The sequence below is a fragment of the Capricornis sumatraensis genome, chromosome 2, assembly GCF_032405125.1.
Source record: "Capricornis sumatraensis isolate serow.1 chromosome 2, serow.2, whole genome shotgun sequence".
NCBI lineage: Eukaryota > Metazoa > Chordata > Mammalia > Artiodactyla > Bovidae > Capricornis > Capricornis sumatraensis.
The window spans coordinates 193,581,939-193,601,568 of record NC_091070.1 but is presented as its reverse complement, the minus strand read 5'-3'; the positions used below and the strand labels follow the sequence as shown (position 1 = coordinate 193,601,568).

The 19,630-nt window shown below is 55.2% G+C and overlaps 1 protein-coding gene across 4 annotated transcripts in view; it reads right to left on the bottom strand.

Annotated features, from left to right (window-relative positions):
• LRP8 (LDL receptor related protein 8) overlaps positions 1–19,630 on the bottom strand; it is a 76,635-nt gene that overhangs the window by 14,076 nt on the left and 42,929 nt on the right. For 2 of the 4 annotated variants that reach the window (XM_068963608.1, XM_068963609.1), the window contains exons 4-12: positions 18,929–19,057; positions 15,088–15,471; positions 14,047–14,169; positions 9,938–10,057; positions 9,737–9,862; positions 6,393–6,567; positions 4,220–4,447; positions 1,756–1,874; positions 1,365–1,504 (exon numbers count right to left, since the gene is read on the bottom strand). In XM_068963608.1, coding sequence (XP_068819709.1) covers positions 1,365–1,504; positions 1,756–1,874; positions 4,220–4,447; positions 6,393–6,567; positions 9,737–9,862; positions 9,938–10,057; positions 14,047–14,169; positions 15,088–15,471; positions 18,929–19,057 — 1,544 coding nt within the window. The remainder of the gene's footprint in view (positions 1–1,364; positions 1,505–1,755; positions 1,875–4,219; positions 4,448–6,392; positions 6,568–9,736; positions 9,863–9,937; positions 10,058–14,046; positions 14,170–15,087; positions 15,472–18,928; positions 19,058–19,630) is intronic. The other 2 variants (XM_068963612.1, XM_068963610.1) reach the window with 2 other exon arrangements.

Below are 19,630 nucleotides of genomic sequence, written 5' to 3'. Positions count from 1 at the left end.
ATGGTGGGACTCTCAGCTCTAACCTGTGGCATACGCTGTGGTTTCCTTCTGTCTCAGAGGGTTACTCAGTGATTCTGTGCTTTGGCCTAAAGGCTGCTCATTAACGCTGAGCTTGGCCTGCTTCTTGGAGTTCAGCAGAACCAGGGTTGGGTTGGGTCTCTTTAGCTATTACCATCGCTAGGGCCCGGGACCAAGATTGGAGAGGATGTGTGGTTTAGTGAGTATTATCCCTACAGGGCCTCCTCCTGCAGCCTCTGGGTGTACACGCGTGTGGAATGGTTAGTCCACACAAGCCTAGATGCGCATACGTAGGCAAATTCACATTTACAGGTACAACCGTGCACCCTGTGCAGACCTAGACACAAACCCACATGCTCATCTCCATGCCCAAAGGCACCCTTGTACCTAAATGAGCACTTGTCTAAATATTGGTATACACGTTTACATTCACAAGCACTAGCACATACAGGGATGCACATATTTTAGCAGATGCATTCATGTTTACACATGCACATACACATACGTGCCACATATATGCACAAGTACAAACACATGTGTCTGAACACACCTGTCTTTTGAAGCAGAGGCTGGACGTGGGAGGTGGAGCTTTGCCCAGTTTCAGAGCTGTGCTGGGTGATGTTGCTCCGAGCAAACACTGCCCACACCCACCACGGGCCAATGTTCCCTTGCTTCCCCTCCCCCTGATGGCAGAGCGAGTTATGGGGAAGAGGTATGTGTGTACAAGGACTTGATTGGTTCTGGCTTCCTTATTCCCCGAGGAGGAAGGTTGTCAGGGTCAGAACACAGGAAGGTCTTGGCTCTTCACTCTTCCATGAGCTTCTTTTTTGTTGCTGTGGGGTTTTGTGTTGTTGTTTTTTTTTGCGGGGGGCGGGGGGCGGGGTCTTTTTTTCTTGAGGGTTAGGATGATGCCTGGTTCACCTCTATGACCCCAGGATCCAGCAAAAGTGAGTGAGAGTGTGTTGAATTGAATAGCATCTATCAGGCCATTTCCAATAGTAAATGATACTAAGGAAATGTACATTCCTTCTCCTCCCTTTATTGGGCACCTTCTGTATATGTGGGTACAGTGCTCGGTGCTGAGGGTACAAGGTCTAGCAACTTACCTATGAGAAGTGCTCTGGGGGAGGGGCCTTGGGGAGGAAGCACAGGAAAGGCTGCCAGGTGGACAACGGACTGCAAAGCCTCTGTTTGCAGGCAGCTCACATATTGCATACAAACGAGCCAATTGGCTTCCCTGTCCCTTTGTTTCCACCTGGACAAGTCTCAGGGAGTCGTCCTGTGTGAACAGCCTTTCCTAGGCTCTAGCTTCCTGAAGGAGCCTTGCCTCCCCTCTCGGGGCTCACCTCAAACACAGCTATCCCAAAAGGGTGGCTCAAGAAGTCAGGGGAGGAAATCAGCATCTTCCTGTTGCCTCCATTGAAGTCAATGCTGGACAGCTGGTGCAGCTTGGAGTCCACCCAGTACAAGCGCTGGTTCAGCAAATCTTGGGGAGGAAAAGGACGAGGGGATCAGTTGCTGAGCCTGCGACTGCAACCTGGATCTCGGCTCCTTTGTGCCTCTTCCCTGCCCACATCTCCAGGCCAGGCCTCAGGATGAGGCCAGCCCAGGGAAACCATCAGGCACTGGCTCTAAGAGGGGATGTGGAGACAAGACCCATGGAGCTCCAGGCAGTGGTCAGCACTAGGTGCTAGAACAGCCCACTCCCCCGCCCCCATCCAGGAAGGCAGGGCTCACCCAGGGTGATTCCATTGGGCCACTCAATACCATCCGACACCAGTGTCTGCCGGCCCACGCCGTTGAGCCCGGACTTCTCAATCTTGGCCTGGAACCCCCAGTCAGACCAATACATGAACCTAGAGGAGAGAAAACCCAACTGAGCTTCTTGACAGGGAACATGACTGGGGCGGTCTGGCTCACAAGGACTCAGTGGCCCTCTGGATCATGCTTAGTGGGGACTGGAAGTTGACCTCTGAAGTTCAGAGGAGCATCAAATCTTGGAACTGACAGGTGAGCTAGTTTCAGGAGCATAACACAACGATTCAGTATTTGTATTTATTGCAAAGTGACTGCCATCATAAGCCAGTTAGCATCTTGCACCACACACAGCTACAGTTGTTTTTCTTGCGATGAGGACTTTTGAGATCCACCGCTCCCCAGTTTTGAGACTTTATGATGGCTTCTCCTATTGACCTTAAAACCAGATCCCACATCCTTACCACAGCTGACAAGGCTCTGCATGACCAGGGCCCTGCCTACCTCTCTGGCTATTTCTCCCAGCACCATCGCCCACCTCCCTTACAATCCTCACAGCTGCCCCACAGGGCTTCTCCTAGGTCCTTCAGGGCACCAAGGCCTCCACAGAGCCTTTGCTCCCACTCTTTTGCCATTTACAATGTCTTTTCAGTAGAGAATCTTCCTCTGTTAGGAAGTAGGTTCTTCCTTCCCCTCAATGTAAGTAGGTTCTCCCTGTTACCTTCTCTTAAAGCAGCCCGCTCTTCCCTTCCGTAGCGCTCACACCATTGTTGACTTATGTATGCTTTCGGTGTGTGGTGTATTTGTTTACTGTCTGTTTTCCCCACTAGACTACAAGCTCCACTAAGGGAAGGTTCCTCATCTGCATTATTCCTCATTTTATGCCTGGCAGGTGGTTTGTGTGTGATATAGGTCTTCATTTACTATTTGTTGAACAAACTAGTGTTTTCATTCTAGTCTCACAATTACCCCAGAAGGGTATCATTACTAGTCCCATTTACAGATTAATAAATTGTGGCTCAGAGGGGCTGACTTTCCTAATATCACGATGTGAACAAGCAGCGAAACCAGGCTTCAAATTTAAGTTGAAATTCAAGCCTGCATGCTTAACCCTCCCCATAATGCCTCTGCTGAAGCCTGGTGTCCAGCCAAGCTGGCTCCAGGCTAAGGGGCCGAGTAATTGTTCTGGATCCTTTCCATTTGCTGTCTGAATCCCATCGTCATTCTGCTCCGTACAGCAAAAGGCTGGCGCACGTGGGAACCACATCAATGGGCTTGACTCCCTAGCAATCTGGCTTCCAGTTGGATTCAGCAAAATATTGGAGTGGGAAGAGGACAGACTGAGGTCAGGATGTCTATTCCCCTGACTCTCCCACACAAAGCTGACTCCAACTGGCTCATGCTCTAAAGGTTTAACCGGCCTCAAATCATCTTCATCTGAGTGTGCAGTGGGTTTCCTGCTGGGACCCTGACAGATCCACAATGGACCAGGGATGGGCTGGGTGTAACCACATGGTTTGGGGGATGTGGCAGGTACAGCCCCAGGTCTGTATGACAGCAGATAGGGAACGGGGTTGAGGTGGGGGTTAAATGAGATGACTCAGCGTCTGCAGAATGCCTAGGACTGTGCTGCGTGCACCTGTGTGTGCCGAGTAAATGGCAGCTGTCAGTCACTTCCCAGGGCTGCTTAACAATTAAGGAAACAGCAGAAGGAGGAAGCTGGTGATTCTGGTAAGCAATGTGATGCAGCTGCTTAAAAGCCGTGCCATCTCAGGACATCCCTACTGAGGAAGGGAGGGAGTCCTGCTCTGTTCAGAATCCCTACCCCCAGTACAGAGGCATGGCCAGAGCAGGTCAGCCTGGGTGATGAGGGGCCCGGAGACTGTGGGCAACATGGGTGGGGATGGAGGCGGGCAGCCTGGAGCAGAGTAGACCCTGTAATTTTGTTCCTCAAATCTCTCTGGCTGTCTGGAAGGGCAGGGAGGAGACATGCCAGAGGTAACTCCAGAGGACAATCAGAGAGATTTGGGAATGTGAGGAACAAAGATCACTTTCCAGTGAGCAGAGCTGCCCCCAGCTGAAACAGGCCATGTGGGATGGAATGGGCTCCTGTCTCTGGGAGCCTGAGCACCTACCAGATGACCACCTGCAGCGTATGGCAACCTGAGGGAAGACGTCCCGCCCCAGGAATATCTACGGTCCCCAGCACTCTGAGCTGCTCAGCTCTGTGATATGATGAGTGAGTATCCCAGTCCTGGGAGTGCCCCAGCAGCCAGTGCACAAGGACCCCTGGTCAGGCGTTCATAGGCTGAGGGGCCCGCAGGGACTTTCTCCCCCACTGTCTATGTCTGGGCGGCCCATGGCCTTCTGAAGCCCTTGAGATAGCTCTGGTGACAGACACGTGCAGACTGAGTGCCCAGCACAGTCTGGGGGTGGGAACACTCACCCTCGCAGGGGGTCGACAGCAATGGCCCGGGGTTCGCTGAGGTTGCGGCTGAAGAGAGTACATCGGCGTTTGCCGTCAACTGTGGCCACGGAGATGGTCTTGTTGCCAGAGTCTGTCCAGTAGATGTGCTTGTGGACCCAGTCCACTGCCAGGCCCTCGGGAGAGTGCAGCTGCTCGTCAATGAGGACATCCTGCTCCACGGGGTTGCTGGCTTTGTCCATGTAGGCACTAGGAGCAACCAGGGCTGGCGTGGGCAGGCGTGCCACCCCCGGGGCCTGTCTGCAGCTGCCCTTCCCCTTTCTTCCCTCTGGGCCATGGTGGTGCACCAGAGAGGAGCTTGGCTCATTTCCATGCAGTGTGTTCCCTGGGCCACCAGGGTAAGTACACAAGCTCGAGTCAGCCAGTCTCTGGCCTGAAGAAGCTCAGTTTAGAAGGGATGGAAATTTATAGCCCGATAATTACACCAATACTCTGTGATTACGGAAAGTATCAGAGGCTGTACCAGCAGAGAAGTGGAAACTGCATCATCCTGGGGGGCTGGAGGAGGCCTTGTGGTTGAGCCCTGAAGGACCAATTCACCAGGAACTCAAAGAACAGACAGGTCGGGTTACAGTCAGCATGTGCAGATGCCAAAGCACGTGTTCTGAACACTGAGCGAGCCAGCGGGCGGGGGTGGAGGGGGTCGGTGAGGGTGTGAGACGGAGTAGGTAGGAGGGACCACCTCCCGATGGCCCTCGCATATGCGCTAAAAGGGTAAAACTGAACAGGTCAGAGGACATGGCCAGACAGGGGAGTTAGATCACTGTGGCATCTGCCGAATACGCGAGGGTTTGGAGGGGGAGGGGATGAAGGCAGGGAGACCAGTTAGGCTGTGAGCACGTCCAAGTGAGAGACGAAGAGGGTCTGCAGAAGGGCTGAGGCAGTGAGAACAGAGAGAAGAGGCCAAAACACAGCAGACACTCAGGCGGAAACACTAGCACGGCTTTATGTCTCCCAAATGCTGTTTTCCCCAAGGCTTTCTTCTCCCAGACCCTCTCTCTGCTCTGTTAGTTCCACAGTGCCCACGGCCATCCTGACTCAAACTCTCTGATCTTGACAACTGTCTAAGACTCAGACTATAAAGCCAACTGGCCCCCTTTGGACGCCTTGGATGCAACACATCCCAAACTATTCACCCCATTCCCCTCTTCTCAGCCACACTCAGCCTGCCTACCCCGCCACCATCTCTCCCCTCCAGGTCTCATCTCAGAGAACGGTACCCAAGTGCCAAGCGAGAAACCGAAACTCTCAAAAATGAACTCTCAAAACGAAAGTGGGAATTCATTTCAACTCTTCCTCCTACAGCCCCATACCCAGTCTGTCATCAAATCCTGCCTCTTTCAGTCACAACTGTTGGACACACACTGCTTGAGCTGGTTCTGGGTGTGTGAGTGTGAGTGTGTCTATGTGCGCTAGGGTGTGATAGGCACTGGGTTGTCAGTGAGTAGCCACTGGCGTTGCTTCCATCCATCCATCCCACCATCTGTTCAGCAGTCCACTCAGGGTCTGGTCATCAGCAGTCCTGAGTCCAAGTGGACCTCAGGACAAAGAAAGGACATGACTACCAAAGGGGACTTGGGCACGCGGAAGCTCCCAGGAGAGAACTTGTGTGTGTAAGGAGCCTTCCTGGGAGCCAGAGCCAAGAGACTGTGACGTGAAGGGCTGGTCTGGGCATAGTGCAGCCCCCAGACCGGGTCGGAGGTGTCCTCTATACTTTTCCTTCATGATCATCACAAGGGACATCACCGTGTTCTGAGTGGGATGCTCCATGCAGGACCAGGTCTGAGTCATCTTTCAGTCCTGAGCATCCAACACACATGTATGTGAGCGGCTCTGAAAGTCCCCGCCAAAGCCCCAGGCACCTTCCTGTGCCTTGCACCGCCCGACTAGGCCGCCAGAGGTCAGTCAAAGCCCCCACGTGTGGGCTCTCCCAACAAAGCCCTCAGACTCCGCTGGCCCAGCAGGTGGGGAAGTCCCGGCAGCTCCCTGCGCTCTGCGCTCCTGCATCCCCTCCTCAGCCCCGGCTCTGTCCTGGGGGAACCTAGGGAGAGAGGGGGTGCAGAGGCCCCCCGTCCCCTCCGCCTTTGTCAGTCCCTCTCCACGCCTTGGCTGCAGCAGCCAGGCCTCTGCTCACCTGTAGATCTTGCGGTAGGAGAGGTCGCACCAGTAGATGCGATTGGTGGCAACTTCAACGTCCAGCGCCACGACGTTCTTGAGCATGGGGATGAGCCGCGAGTAGTCCCGCTTTACCAGGTCTATCCTCCGCACTTCGTGCCGGTTGGTGAAGATCAGGGATGGGCTTCTGCCAGCTGCCATGCAGAGGGGGTTGAGAGGGCAAGGGTCAGCGCCACGGGTAGGGGGTCTAGAGACCAAGGCTCTGCCACCGGTTTGCTGCGGGGCGCCTCATTTCCTGTAAAAAGTGGTGGCAACTCCTACCTCACAAGTTAGAGAAGTGAGATAATGGGTACAAAAAGCATAAGATGCAAAGCACCACACATAACAAGAGGGATTTTTTTATTAGACACAAACTCCCCCAAATCTGAGATGACTCCATTTCCTCTGGCCTGTATGGGAGGCTTTCTGCAGTGACTCCAGCTCCCTGTCTAGCCTCATTACTCACCCCCCCTAACACCTTGGTCCCAGCCACTAGGCTATCTGTCATCATCTCCCCACGGCAGAGCTTTGCTGCCTCAGGGCCTTTGCTCAAGCTGTCCTTCTACCTACAGTGCACTTCTCCCCAACAGCTGCCTCTTCCTCTGCTTGGGCCCCACTGCAACATTCAAGAAGGGGCAACAGGAATGTTACATGATTTACAAAGATGGCTGAGGCTGCAGGATGGAGCACAGACCTCAGGGCTGGTGGTAAGGCTCAATGGAGGAGATTCAAGGAGGTCACTGTGAGTCTTCAATTTACACAGTGTGTTTGGGGACACGGCAAGAGATGAATCTGCAGACGCCAGCAGGGACCCAATCACAAAGGATCCTGTGATCTGGATTTGCACTTTATTCTGAGCCAGTAGTTGGGGCAGGATGTGTATAATATGATACAAATTATTCACATGCAAAGGAACACACAACTGGTGTATATACAAACTCATTTTCAGACTTAGGATTAGATTTTAGGAAGAAGATCAAAGGTTTAACACTCCTGGATACTCCATGAGGAAGGTCACTGTCCCCCAGGCCTAGAAGGGTCTAGAACTTGGCACAGGCTGCCGCTCCTCCAGCCTGTTTTCAGATGTAACGGGCCACTCTCAGGTATATGCACTGTCTGAGTGGCAACACCTATCTCTGGAGCTGCCTGGGCCTTCTCCCAGTCTTGTTTTCCAGCTGACGCTTCTGCAGGGCCCCTGGTCCCTGTCACTGCACATCTCTGCCAGGGTAATGTGCTCCTTGGGGGTTGGGAGGGACCAGCACAGAGCCATGTGGGGCCTGGGGCTGAGAGTGTGACCTGTGTGTAGTGATAGAGATCATTTCAGAGCAGGGTGGGGGTGACAGGGAGGGCATGGGACAGAGAACATGGAAAAATACAGCTCCATGTGCAAGGAGAAAGGAGAAAGGCTGGGTTCAAGGCCAACTCTGCCATTGACAATCTGTGATTTTCCTTGCCTGGAAAGTGAAAGTCGCTCAGTCGTGTCCGACTCTTTGCAACCCCATGGACTATACGACCCATGGAATTCTCCAGGCCAGAATACTGGAGTGGGTAGCCTTTCCCTTCTCCAGGGGATCTTCCCAACCCAGGGATCGAACCCAGGTCTCCCACATTGCAGGCGGATTCTTTACCAGCTGAGCCACAAGGGATTCCCTCGCCTGGAAATGAGAGCAAAGACACCTTATCTTCCTGAGGACAGGAGCTGGGTTAAAGGGTATCTTGAACTGATTTTTACCAAGAGTTGTGACTGCGACAGGTGCCCTGTTTGTTTACGACGGAGTTTTTGTGGAACTGCACTTTAGATATTGATATGTGGGGGTTGTATATACGTGGGCCATTGTGTGTTGTCTCCACTGCAAGTATATAGTCTCTGTTACATGTCACACCTGTCCTAGGTGGGGGAAGGAACTGGTTGCAAGCTACATGTGATGCGCTAATGTATGTGCTGTACATTGTACAGTTTGGGTGCTGTGTGTTTCGGGTTTGCCGGCTATATATCAATTATTGTAGCTGCTGTATTGTTACAGCCTATAGAGTGGGTATTTGTGCATCTGAATTCCAGGTTCATATATCTAACAGCCTACACAATACTTCCACTGAGATGTCTAAACAGTTTTGTTAAATTTAACATGTCCAAATTAATCCAATATTCTCCCAAACCCGCTTTTACCATCTTTCCCAATGCCTTAAATAGCAATCCCATTTTTTCATTTGGTTAAAAACCTCATGGTCATCTTTGACTCCTTTTTTCAATTTCACATCCTACATTCAATTCATAAGAAAATCCTGTTGCTTCAAAATAAATCCTGACCTTGAAAATATATTCACATTGTCTACTTTTCATTATCTCCATGCAACACCCTGTTTTAATCCACCATCCCCTCTCTCCGGGCTGACTGCAAAGACCTCTGCAGCAGTTACCCAGCTTCCTCCCCTGCCCCTGACAGTCTGTTCTCCACACAGCCGCTAGAGGGAGCTGGTTAAAATGGAAGGCACCCTGTCCCTTTACTCTGAACCGACCAAAGCTTCCTTCCCCCTGACTGATGGTGAGAGTCAGCCCTTTACAATAGTCAAGAAGGCCTTTATGATCGCCCCAAGTCACCTTGTGGGCTTCATCTCCTCCTACTCGCTTCGCTCCAGCTGCACTGGCTTCCTCTTCGTTATCTCAGCACAGCAGGCATGCTGCTATCTTTGGTTTCTGCAGGTCACGCATGGCTCACCCCTTCTCCTCCTTCAGGTCTTTATGCAAATGTCACCTTCTCAGTAAGGGCTTTCTTGACCACTCTATTTAAAACCGTAAGCCACTGCCCCCTTGGACTGCTCTACTTTATATTTCTCCTGAACCCTAATCACTGTCTGCTATGCACTGAATTTTATTTCATTTTTTGATTTCCTGTCTCACCCACTAGAGTGTAAATCCTATAAGGACAGAGATTTGAATCTGCTTTGCTTACTGTTGAGTCTCTAGTGCCTACAACAATGTTAGGTGTTCAGTGTAAACAAATGAATAAAACAAGTGAATTCCATCGGCTGACCTGAAGACCAACGTCAGGTCTGCACACAGCTCTTTGTGTGGGTTGCCTATGCCATGTGTGGCCAGCATGGCCCAGCTTAGATCTGCCATGTGAGTGCAATCTCTGGGTGGCTCTGTGCAGGGTGAGTGTTGTGTGCACGGTTGCATTGTGTGTGTGCTATATATTGCAACTTCCTATCTGAGTGTGTGAGGGGGTGTGTGTGCACACCCACTCCTTGCATGTGAAGCACGCTGCTTCCTGGACTCCCTCAGAGCTGCTCCCCTGCCCCCCACCTTGTAGTGTCCATACTGACCAACGGCCTTGCAGTTCTTGGTCAGTGTGTCCATCTCGTAGCCAGGGTGGCACTCGCATTTAAAGTAGCCCTTGTAATTGACACAGATCTGGCTGCAGGCATCTGGGTCCTCGCACTCATCGATGTCTGTGGGGAGGAGCAGAGGTCAGAACCAGCAGGAGGAGCTGCCTCTGCTTGAGGGGCTGGGGTAGGGGTGCTCACCGCCACAGGTCTTCTGGTCCAGGAGCTGGTAGCCTGCAGGGCACGTGCACTCAAAGCCAATCTTAAGGTCGGTACAGATGTGGGAACAGCCACCATTGTTGTGCAGACACTCGTTCAGGCCTGGGGAGGGACATGGGCTCCTGAGGGTCCAGGAATTGAGACTGGGGTGGGGAAGGGACACGGATGGGCCTGGAGCTGAAGCAGAGACTCAGGGCAGCCTCAGCCTCCCCCAGAGCCTCATCGAGCCTCAGCCTCGTTAGCCAGGTGACTGGGCAAGAGGAGGCTCACAGAGGGTCCTTGCTTAAGGCCAGACACACAGACAGGACAGGGTGGAACCAGAACTCGGGTCCTTTGCCTCCCAGGCCAGAACTCTGTCCATCACCAGCCTGGAAGCAGCCAGGCTGCCTAAGGTCTTTCCTTTCACAAACACATTTCTTACGTCTCCTTCCTCATGACCTCAGTAAGCATGTGCCATGTCCAACCCTCAAGTACCTTAAGAATCCCCCGTGAAATGCCCTTGCTTAGCCACCTCCAGTCTCGGGAAGCCCACTTCCCCCCGAGGCAGCTGGTACCACGCAGGGTTGGCCAGAGTCCAATGGCTCCCTCAGCATTTCCTTAAAGCACTGATTCCTGGTCCCCTGCCTTTCACGGGTCTTTCTCTGGATGCACTCCATCTGTCCATGCCCCTCTCTGGACGGGGCCCAGAGCTAGTCTGCCACCCAGAGGGGTCTGAACTACTACAAGGGCTGCCCATTACTGAGCTTGTGGTTATTTAAGACTGCCAGGCCTCTGTCTCCATGGCACTGTTGCTAAGTCAGTTCTCTCCCACTGTGAACTATGGTGGACTTTTTCCCCCTCCTCTCCTCTCAGCACCTGTCCCTATTCCTACACTTGGTCACAAGTCTGGTCCCAAGATTACCGACTGCTGCAAGGGATGAAGGGATCTCGTTCCCCCATCCTCCACTCCCTCACCACGTCTGGCAGGGTCCCAGTGGAGGTCAGAGAGGCCAGGACCAAGGCTCACCGAATGCTCACAGCATCTTCTGGGCTTTAGAATCACAGAAGGTTAACTCTTCAAGCCAGGGGAAGGTGCCGTGCCACCCTCTGCCCATTAGACCCCTGCCCCGCCACTCCAGCCAAGCCAAGCAGAGCTGTGCCGAGCCAGCCAGGGCCATGCACACAGCTGGTCTGAGCTTCCCACCCCAGGCCATGCATAGCTGTGGGTGCCCCCCCCCCTCTCCAGCCTGAGCCATGCTGGGGGAATGTTCCCCTTTACCCCTGGGCCGCCTTCTGTTTCTCTGGGATGCTGGCAGAACTGAAAGAACAAGACCACGGCAATCCCATGACTGGTGGGCTGGGGGTGACTTGGCCAGGCCCAACACTGGGAAGCCCCAGCCCCTTAGGGTGGGCTGGTTTCTGGAGGGCACCACCTCCAGGAATCTCCCCATCACTCCCAGCCCTCCCTGACCTCTCCCATAGCACACTGCATACTACTGCCTCAGCGCCATCCATTCACTTGTTCACCTGCTCACTCATGGCCTCAGTCACCATCACTCACTTCCTCCCTCTCCTTCTGCAGGAGCGGCAGTTCAACCACTGTATTTACTGAGCACTGGGTGGAGCAGGAGGTGCCAGATGGCTCTGATGGGGGAAGGGGAGAGTGCCACGTGACTTAGGCTTCCATGAAAGACGAAGGCACAGAGGCCTCCAGGGTTGAGGTGAGTCAGGGTCAGAGAACGGGTAGAGGGTCCCTCAGCCCTGGAGAGCCAGCACGGAGGCAGAAGAGGGGAGTCTCTGGGCCTTCCCAGTTTGGTCTACCCTGGAGGTGAGTCTGCAGGGGGCCTGCAGTGGGGGGAGGGAGGGAAAGTGGTCCAGAGAGGCCCGAGGGGCATTTGGGGTCCCCACGGAAGGAAGGGGCAGTGCCCCAGCACTAGTGCACACCTGCATGCACACACGCCAGCTCACATGCACAGGCGCATTCACACAGACATGGCAGCCACACAGAGACACGTGACGCAACTCCCTTGCCTTCCTCCGAGAAGGAGTCACGAATACAGACACTGGTCTCTCACCAGCACAGAGACACAAACACATGCGTACATACGTCTCTTTGGAGTGTCATGCAAAAGACAAGAGAGAAGAGAGTTCAGCAGGTTAGTAGTCTCTGGTAGGGCGCCTAGGCTCGGATGTTCCTGCTGCCCTATCCTCTTTTCCATGACTTCCTTATTCTGGGACTTTTCAGGGCAGAGGCTGGGGGCAGTCTGTCACCTGCAAGCTCAGATGAAGGCCGAGTGACCTTCTCCCAGCTTCTCTTCCTTTCCGAAATCAATTTCCCAATTTTCAACAGGGGCAAAAGTGTGCTGTTTCAGGAAGCTCAAGGGAATGATCTGCTCTGAAGGCCCAGGAAGGAGGGTGCTGGGTGGAAACGGGCCTGCCAGGAAGGCAGGGGAGGGAGGATCTGACCTAGGCTCTGTCCACTCAGGTGTTCTCTGTCCAAGCTGCTGACCTCAGAAATGAACCTTCCTAGAGCCCACCCTGAGTTTCCCACGAGCTCTTGGTGATGTCCGCCCACCTGCAATCCAGACTCTCCCGCTCCTTTTAGCTGGGAACCCAGCCTGACAGCTCTGGCCGTCAGGGCAGCCGCCTCCTTGCATTCCTTGCTTGTGTCCAGCCTGTGAGTCTGGTCTCCCAGAAGGCTCCTCAGGGCATAGGATGGTGCCACCCTCTGCTGCTGGGTCTGCCCTATCCTTACCCAGGCCCGGCCTGAGCCCAGTGACCTTCATCTGTGCCTCGTCTGGCCACCCGCTGGCTGTTCCCCACCTCTTCCACTGCAGGGTCCCCTGCTGGGGGGCTGGAAGGCCTCAGAGGCCAGGGCCCTGGCTAGGACAGCAGGGCAGAAACAATGAGAAAGAGAGAAAGTTCCCAAGTGAGCACACACTCAGAGGTCTGAATCTGAGACAACTGAAGAGAGGCTGTGTTTACGAGAGGAAGCACAATTTTGAGCATTTGGAAAGGAAAGGCCCTTAGATTTGCAGAAACACAGAACAAGAGGCCCCAAAGGCAAAGAGCCCCTTCTGAGACCACGGGACAGCACACGGGTCCAGAGAGAGGGTCGGAACAGCACATGTGCAGAGGGGCGGGTGAGGGCTGTGGCCTGAAGGCCAGGAGTGGGTGTCACGGGGGGTTGGTCCAGCAGCCGGACGGAGACAGGTACTGTACCACACTCTTTCAGAGGCTCATCCGACCAGTCCCGGCAGTCCCTCTGAGCATCACACACTTTCCTGCCGTCCACGCACTCGCCACTCTTACACTGAAATCTGCGGGGACCCTCACATGTTGACTCTGTCGGGCCGGACAAGAGAGTGGACAGCACCTGTGAGACCTTAGGCAGGGAGGGTTGGGGTGGACTGGGCCCGTGGGAGATGAGGAGAGCTCCAGACGGTGGCCCAGGATTGACAGCTGAATACAGGGCTGGTGGGAGCTCTGTTCACAGGACAGGACCTCAAGGATAACCAGGATCATGGAGGTGGGCAGGGTGTGGGGGTCTACATCTGAACTACCAGCATTAGGGACCTTGGAGGGAAATGCAGCCCCTCTACAGACACCCTGAGGGCTGCAGGGACCATCTCCTGAGGGGGCCTATGCTCCAGGGGTCCTAGACTGGGGAGGCCACCTCACCGCCCAATCCTTGATCCACTTCTCCAGATGACCAGGGGCTCAGGGTCCCTACTCCTGCAGGGTGATGACAGAGAGCCACCTGAGAATTAAGGGGGCCCCTGGGGAGCAGGATCCTGCCTCTGCCCAGCCCAGGAACCAGTTAGTGAAGCTGCTTGTAGGTGCAGATGGACACAAAGGGTGGGGGCTGGATCTCCGCAGTGCCTTCACACCCCTCCCCCAGGCCTCTTTCAGCTTCTGCGAAGTCCTTAGGGCTCCAGTTCTAGTGCCATGTGGACCCGCAGGGAGGGGCTCTGGGTGGTTTAGAGACAAGTAATACTCTGGGGGAAGAGGCATCATAAGGGCCCAGGGGTGGTGTCTCCCAACTCCGCTCTCTCCAGGGAGCCAGGGGAAAGCTCAGGGGGTGCCGTCCCCTTGCCGCTGACCACACTCACCCTGCAGGCAGCCAGTTTCATCACTCCCGTCTGGACAGTCCTGCTCCTGGTTGCAGCGCTTGATGGCAGGCACACAAGTCCCATCCCCGCACTGGAACTCATCTCCACGGCAGGTGCCCAGCGCTGCCAGGGGAGGGTGAGCGGAGAGGGTCAGCGCCCTCAGGTGCTGGGAAAGCTCTGCTCCCCCACCTCCAGCCCCACCTCCACTCCACAACCACCCCCGGCAAGAACAGAACCAGTCGCGGAGCTTGGGAGTCTTCGGAGGACACCTGGCCAAGGCACAAGATGGGGAGACTGAAGCTCAGAGAGGGGGAAGGCCTCACCCAGGGTCACACAGCACTCTGGCAGGCTAAGCCAGCACTAAAACTCAGGTCTCCTGTTTCCCTCTCTACCGGTTCTCCCCAGGGCCACCCCTCCAGAACAGACACGTGAACTTCTTTGGAATCTCAGGGCTCATTACTTAATGACCTCACCCTTTCAGCAAACCCTTCCTCAGTGCCCAGGATATAGGGGTGGGGGGCACAGATTACTAAGTGCCTCCCCTTCCTCTAAGACGTCAAGGGTGCAGAGCAGGGCTGAGGGGCAAAGGAGATCATTGTGTGGATGTGTTGTAAGATAAGGTGGCCAGGAACCTGCAGGAGCTCAGGGGAACCCAACCCAGCAGGGCCCATCAGAGGAATCTGAGAGAAGCCTTGAAGGATGAGCAGGCCCAGGAGGTAGGGAAGGGTGGGGTGGGGGCTCTTCTTTAGTGTACCAAGGTGTCTGGCATTGGAACCAGTGGGTGACTGCTTGGGCCAGGGAAGGCAGAGGTGGGAGGTATGACAGGGGCAGGGGCGCATCCCGGAGGGTCACAGGTACCTGTGAACACCCTGAGCTCCGCAGCTTAGCAGCCATGTGACCACACACACTTCACGTTTCCCCAGTTCTGTCGCCCCCGTTAAACCAAGACTAGGGTCGGAGTAGGGCGAGAAGAGGCGGCCTCCTCCGCGGACCGTGGCGCACCCGCGGCCCTGGGCGATATGGGGGCGGGCGGGGGCTTACGGCAGTCGGCCTCGTCCGACTTGTCCTTGCAGTCGCGGTCACCGTCGCAGCGCCAGCCCAGGTGCACGCACTCGCCGCTGCGGCAGGCGAACTGGGCGGCGGCGGCGCAGGCGGCCGGCGCGGGCGTGGCCCGGGGGCCCGCGCGGCCGCACAGTTCGGGCGCCTCGTCCGAGCGGTCCTCGCAGTCGAACTGGCGGTCGCAGACCCAGCGCTCGGGGATGCAGGCGCCGCTGTCGCCGCTGCAGCGGAACTCGCGGGGCCCGCAGGCCGGGTCGGCGCAGCCGCGCTCGTCGCTGCCGTCGCCGCAGTCGTCGTCGCCGTCGCACACGAACACGGCGGCCAGGCACGAGCGGTTGCTGCACTGGAACTCGTGCGGGGCGCACACTGCGCGGGACAGAGAGCCAGTCGGCCCGCCAGACCCTATCCCCCGCGCCCCGGGCCCGCCGGTCCCGCTCCAGGGGCCCTGATCCTCACCCACCAGCCTGAATGAGCCCTGCTGGGGGCCCCAAATGTGGACGGCAGAGGGGGCCTCCAACCGGGGTCCAACTAAGGTCATGGTGAACGACCCGGGGCAGCAGGCTCTTCCCCTTAGCCTCACTGGGAGCGGGAATTCCTGTCCTGCTGCCTACAGGATGGTGGGACTAAGAGTCTCTAAAGCTGCAGAGTGTAACCTGTCTTGAAGGCCTCTCCCAATGTTCCCAGGAAATGATATGTAGCATGACACCGACCCTTCCAGGAGCAAGGCCCTCGACCTACTTCCGCAGCTCAGGCCCCTCCCCGCTCCCTGGTTTGCTTGCATATCCCCTCTAAGTCCCTTGGCCTGGCATCCAAGGCCACTGGCATGGAGCTATTGCTGCAGCTCCATCACCTCACTCCACTCACACCCTGCTTCACACCACACACTAGACCATTTGTACACTTTCCCACTTCCCAGCCTTTGCCCAGGCTGTTTCATCTTCTGGACGCCCATCTCTTGTCTGCCACTGTCTCTCTTTATCACAGTGATGAGTTCAAATCCTTCAAGGGTCCAAATTCTACCTCTTTCATAACACACTTCGTGTTCCCTGCTTGGGAAGTTTCCACACACCTCCAATCTTCTTTCAGGCGCCCTTCACAGCCTGCTCAGGGGTCTGGGTCTCGTGTCCTTCTCTGTCTGCCGCATGACCACAAACTGCATAGGGGTGGGCTCTGAGATTGGCCCACTTTTTCCTGAAGGTCCAGCACTGAGCTCCCTGCAGTGAGTGTGTGTGGTGGAAATGGAGGCTGGGCCAGCCCAGGTGTGAGGAATAATTTAGGGATTCACAATCATTATGGAGAAGGAAATGGCAACTCACTCCAGTATTCTTGCCTGGAGAATCCTATGGATGGAGGAGCTTGGTGGGCTACAGTCCACGGGTCGCAAAGAGTCGGACACAACTGAGTGACCTCACTTTCACTTAATCACTATGGGTATAGGTCATTGGCCCTGCCTAGGGCCCTGGGCTTCCCCTCCCTGGTGGGCTGCTCTGAGCTCAGAGGCTGGGAGAGCCTTAGAGACCAGTAGCCCCACTACCAATTTACAGATGGGGAAACTGAGGCCCAGGGAGAGGAGAAACGTGCCCAGGGTCGCACAGTCAGTTTGCGGTGACGAGGGGTCCAGAACTCAGGTTTGGGGCTCTTACTTCCTGCTCTGACTCCTCTGGGCTTTCCAGTTTTATTCCCACCTGGAGTTTCTAGAGTAGCGACCTGGCTTCCTCCCTCCTTCTTTCCTTATACAGAGGCCAAGAAGAGGCCTGGAGCCCCAGGCCAGGCATGGATACAGAGGCTGCGCGTGCATGCATGCTAAGTCACTTCAGTCGTGTTCGACTCTTTGTGACCCAATAGCCTGTAGCCCACCAGGCTCCTGTGGGATCCTCCAGGCAAGAATACTGGAGTGGGTTGCCATGCCCTCCTTCTGGGTATCTTCCCCATTCAGGGATCAAACGCTCATCTTTCATGTCTTTGCTTTGGCAGAAGCGCCACCACTAGCGCCACCTGGGAAGCCCGGTAACTTGGTGGTGGCAGCACCCCATCTTTCCACGTGGGGGCGACAAGAGTCCGTGTTTTTACTTTCTGTTGGAAACCTGTCCTTTTTCATTGTTACTGAACATAAAATAGAAGGATGCCTTCAGTTTCACAATGTAGGCAGCTCATGTCATGTGTTGCTGACGGCTCTATCAAGTTTCTGACAGATGAATTTTTTCCCCTTCTGGGCTTTTGGGATGTTGGGGCCTTGGTAGGAAAAATCACCCTACTCTGTGATGTCTGCCCTTCAAGATTAAGCTGATGCCTAGATGAGCCCTCCCTGTCTGGACAGGGAGGAGGAGTCACTATGATCAGAGTTCTAGGAGGAAGAGCCACTTCATCGTGAGCTTGCTCCAAGGTTTCAAAGCTGACAGCACCTTTAAGATCTACATCACCAGGCCTGTGTTGAGGGACCCCTCCCAGCATTCATGAATAGAAGAAGCTTTGAGGGATGAGAGAAGGGAGAATTCTTTTTCCTTTGCCTTGGTGATTGGGAGCTGAAGCAGAGAAGCCCAATAGGACCTTTGAACATGACTATTTTCTATAATTAACAGGGAACAGCCCTGCCCCGACATGCCAGAGTTAGAGCTATTCCCACTCCTGGAAATAGTGGCTGATAGCCTTGATGACTGCGGAAACATTTGATTTTCAGGAGGTATGGAGGGGAGAGGATTCTCACTGGCCAGTGAGGCCCCACAGCATTATCACAACTGCAGAAATGAGGCAGTGTACCACTGGGTCTTTGCAACTGCTGGTCCCAGCCAGGATCTGCCCCCATACCCAGACGCTTCCAGCTCCAGAGATATCCAAATTCCAGAGACTTACATTCTTAGAGTGCTGTGACCTAGAAGCCCCCAGAGGAAGCGGCACTTTCCCCGGGCCAGGAAGGATGGGCAAGATACAAGGACAGAAGCTGGCAGAGTGAGCAGGGTGGGAGACAGTGGTGGACAAGTCCTTGGCAAAAGCCCCCGAGCGATCGCCCGGATCTCTGCTCAGCCTCACAGCCCAGTTCCAACAGCCAGTCTGTCTCCCCCATTCATCATGAGCTCCCAGAAAGAGGCCTATAGGATTCACCTTCTTGACCCTTCCAGAGCCTGGCACACAGTAGGCACCCATTGCATATGAGACATGCCCGGCCAGACCGCCTTCCCCACTGGCCCAGGCCCTGCTGGCCTGCCCCCTGGGAAGGAGATAATCCTGTGTTTGAAGCCCACTGATGTGGAACTGCCCCAGTGACCACTTCCATCTGTCCCTGCAGAAGCCTGCTGAGACTGTCTTCCTGCCCCGTGACATTGGTGCTCAGACCTGAGATTTCAGCAACAGTCCTCAGGAATCTGCCCCCCTCCTGCCGACACTACCGGTGTCCTCCCCCAGGCCACCACCATCTCTCACTGTGGCCCCCACTCTGGTCTCCTGCCCCTGCTCAGAGATCAGTGTAGACTTATGGAATGGATGAGCAGATGTCAGGCATGGTTAAAACACGCGTGGACTTTGCTGTCCGGACCTGAAGTTGAAACTCACTCAGTCCCATCACTTAGCTGTGGGCATTTTTCCTCGCTTGTCTGAGCCTCAGTTTCCTCACCCACAAATGGGGATGATAATGGCTGCTCGTGAGGTGGTTGTGAGGATGAAAAAGAATGTCTGTTCAAAGTGCCCGGCCATTACTAGTGTCCTGACCGTCCCCCTTTCCTCTCCACCTCCCAAGCCCCCTGCAGCATCTGGCCCTCCTTCCCCACGAATGGACACTGCTGCCCAAGGCTGCCGGACCGAGACCCTGGGGACCAGACCCTGGACTCACACGTGGCACATCCAGCCTCGTCCGCTCCGCTCTCGCAGTCCTTCTCCCCATCGCAGCGCCACGAGGCCGGCACACACTTGTGGCTGGAGGGTCCGCAGCTCAGCTTCTCTGCAGGACACACCTGCTTGGCTGCAGAGAGAGACAGAAGCGCATGGCTTAGCCAAGGGGGACATAGGGCATGGTGCCAGTGAGCCCTACTGCCTGACTCCGGACACATGGCCTGAAGCCCTGGGAATCCACCAGGGCCTTCCTGTCTCAGTTTCTTCGTCTGAGAAGTTCCTCTGCCCTAAGGCTTTCTTATTCGTGTATTTGCTTTCGGCTGGGCTGGGTCTGTGTTGCTGTGTGCGGGCTCCTCTAGCTGTGGTGAGCGAGTTTGTCGCGGCAGCGGCTGTTCCCGCTGTGGAGCACGGGCTCTAGGGGTGCGAGGGCTTCAGTCTTTGTGGCAGGAGGGCTCAGTAGCTGTGGTTCTCAGGCTCTAGAGCATGGGCTCCATAGTTGTAGCACATGGGTTTAGCTGCTCTGCAGCAAGGAGAACCTTCCAGGACCAGGACTCGAGCCTGTGTCCCCTGCATTGCAAGGTGGATTCTTAACCACTGAACCACCAGGAAAGTCCTACCCCTAAAACGTTCGGAATCCTACAGTTGACCCTGTCACTGCCCTGCTTAACACCCTCTTATGGCCGCTGGTCCCTGGCCCTCAAGA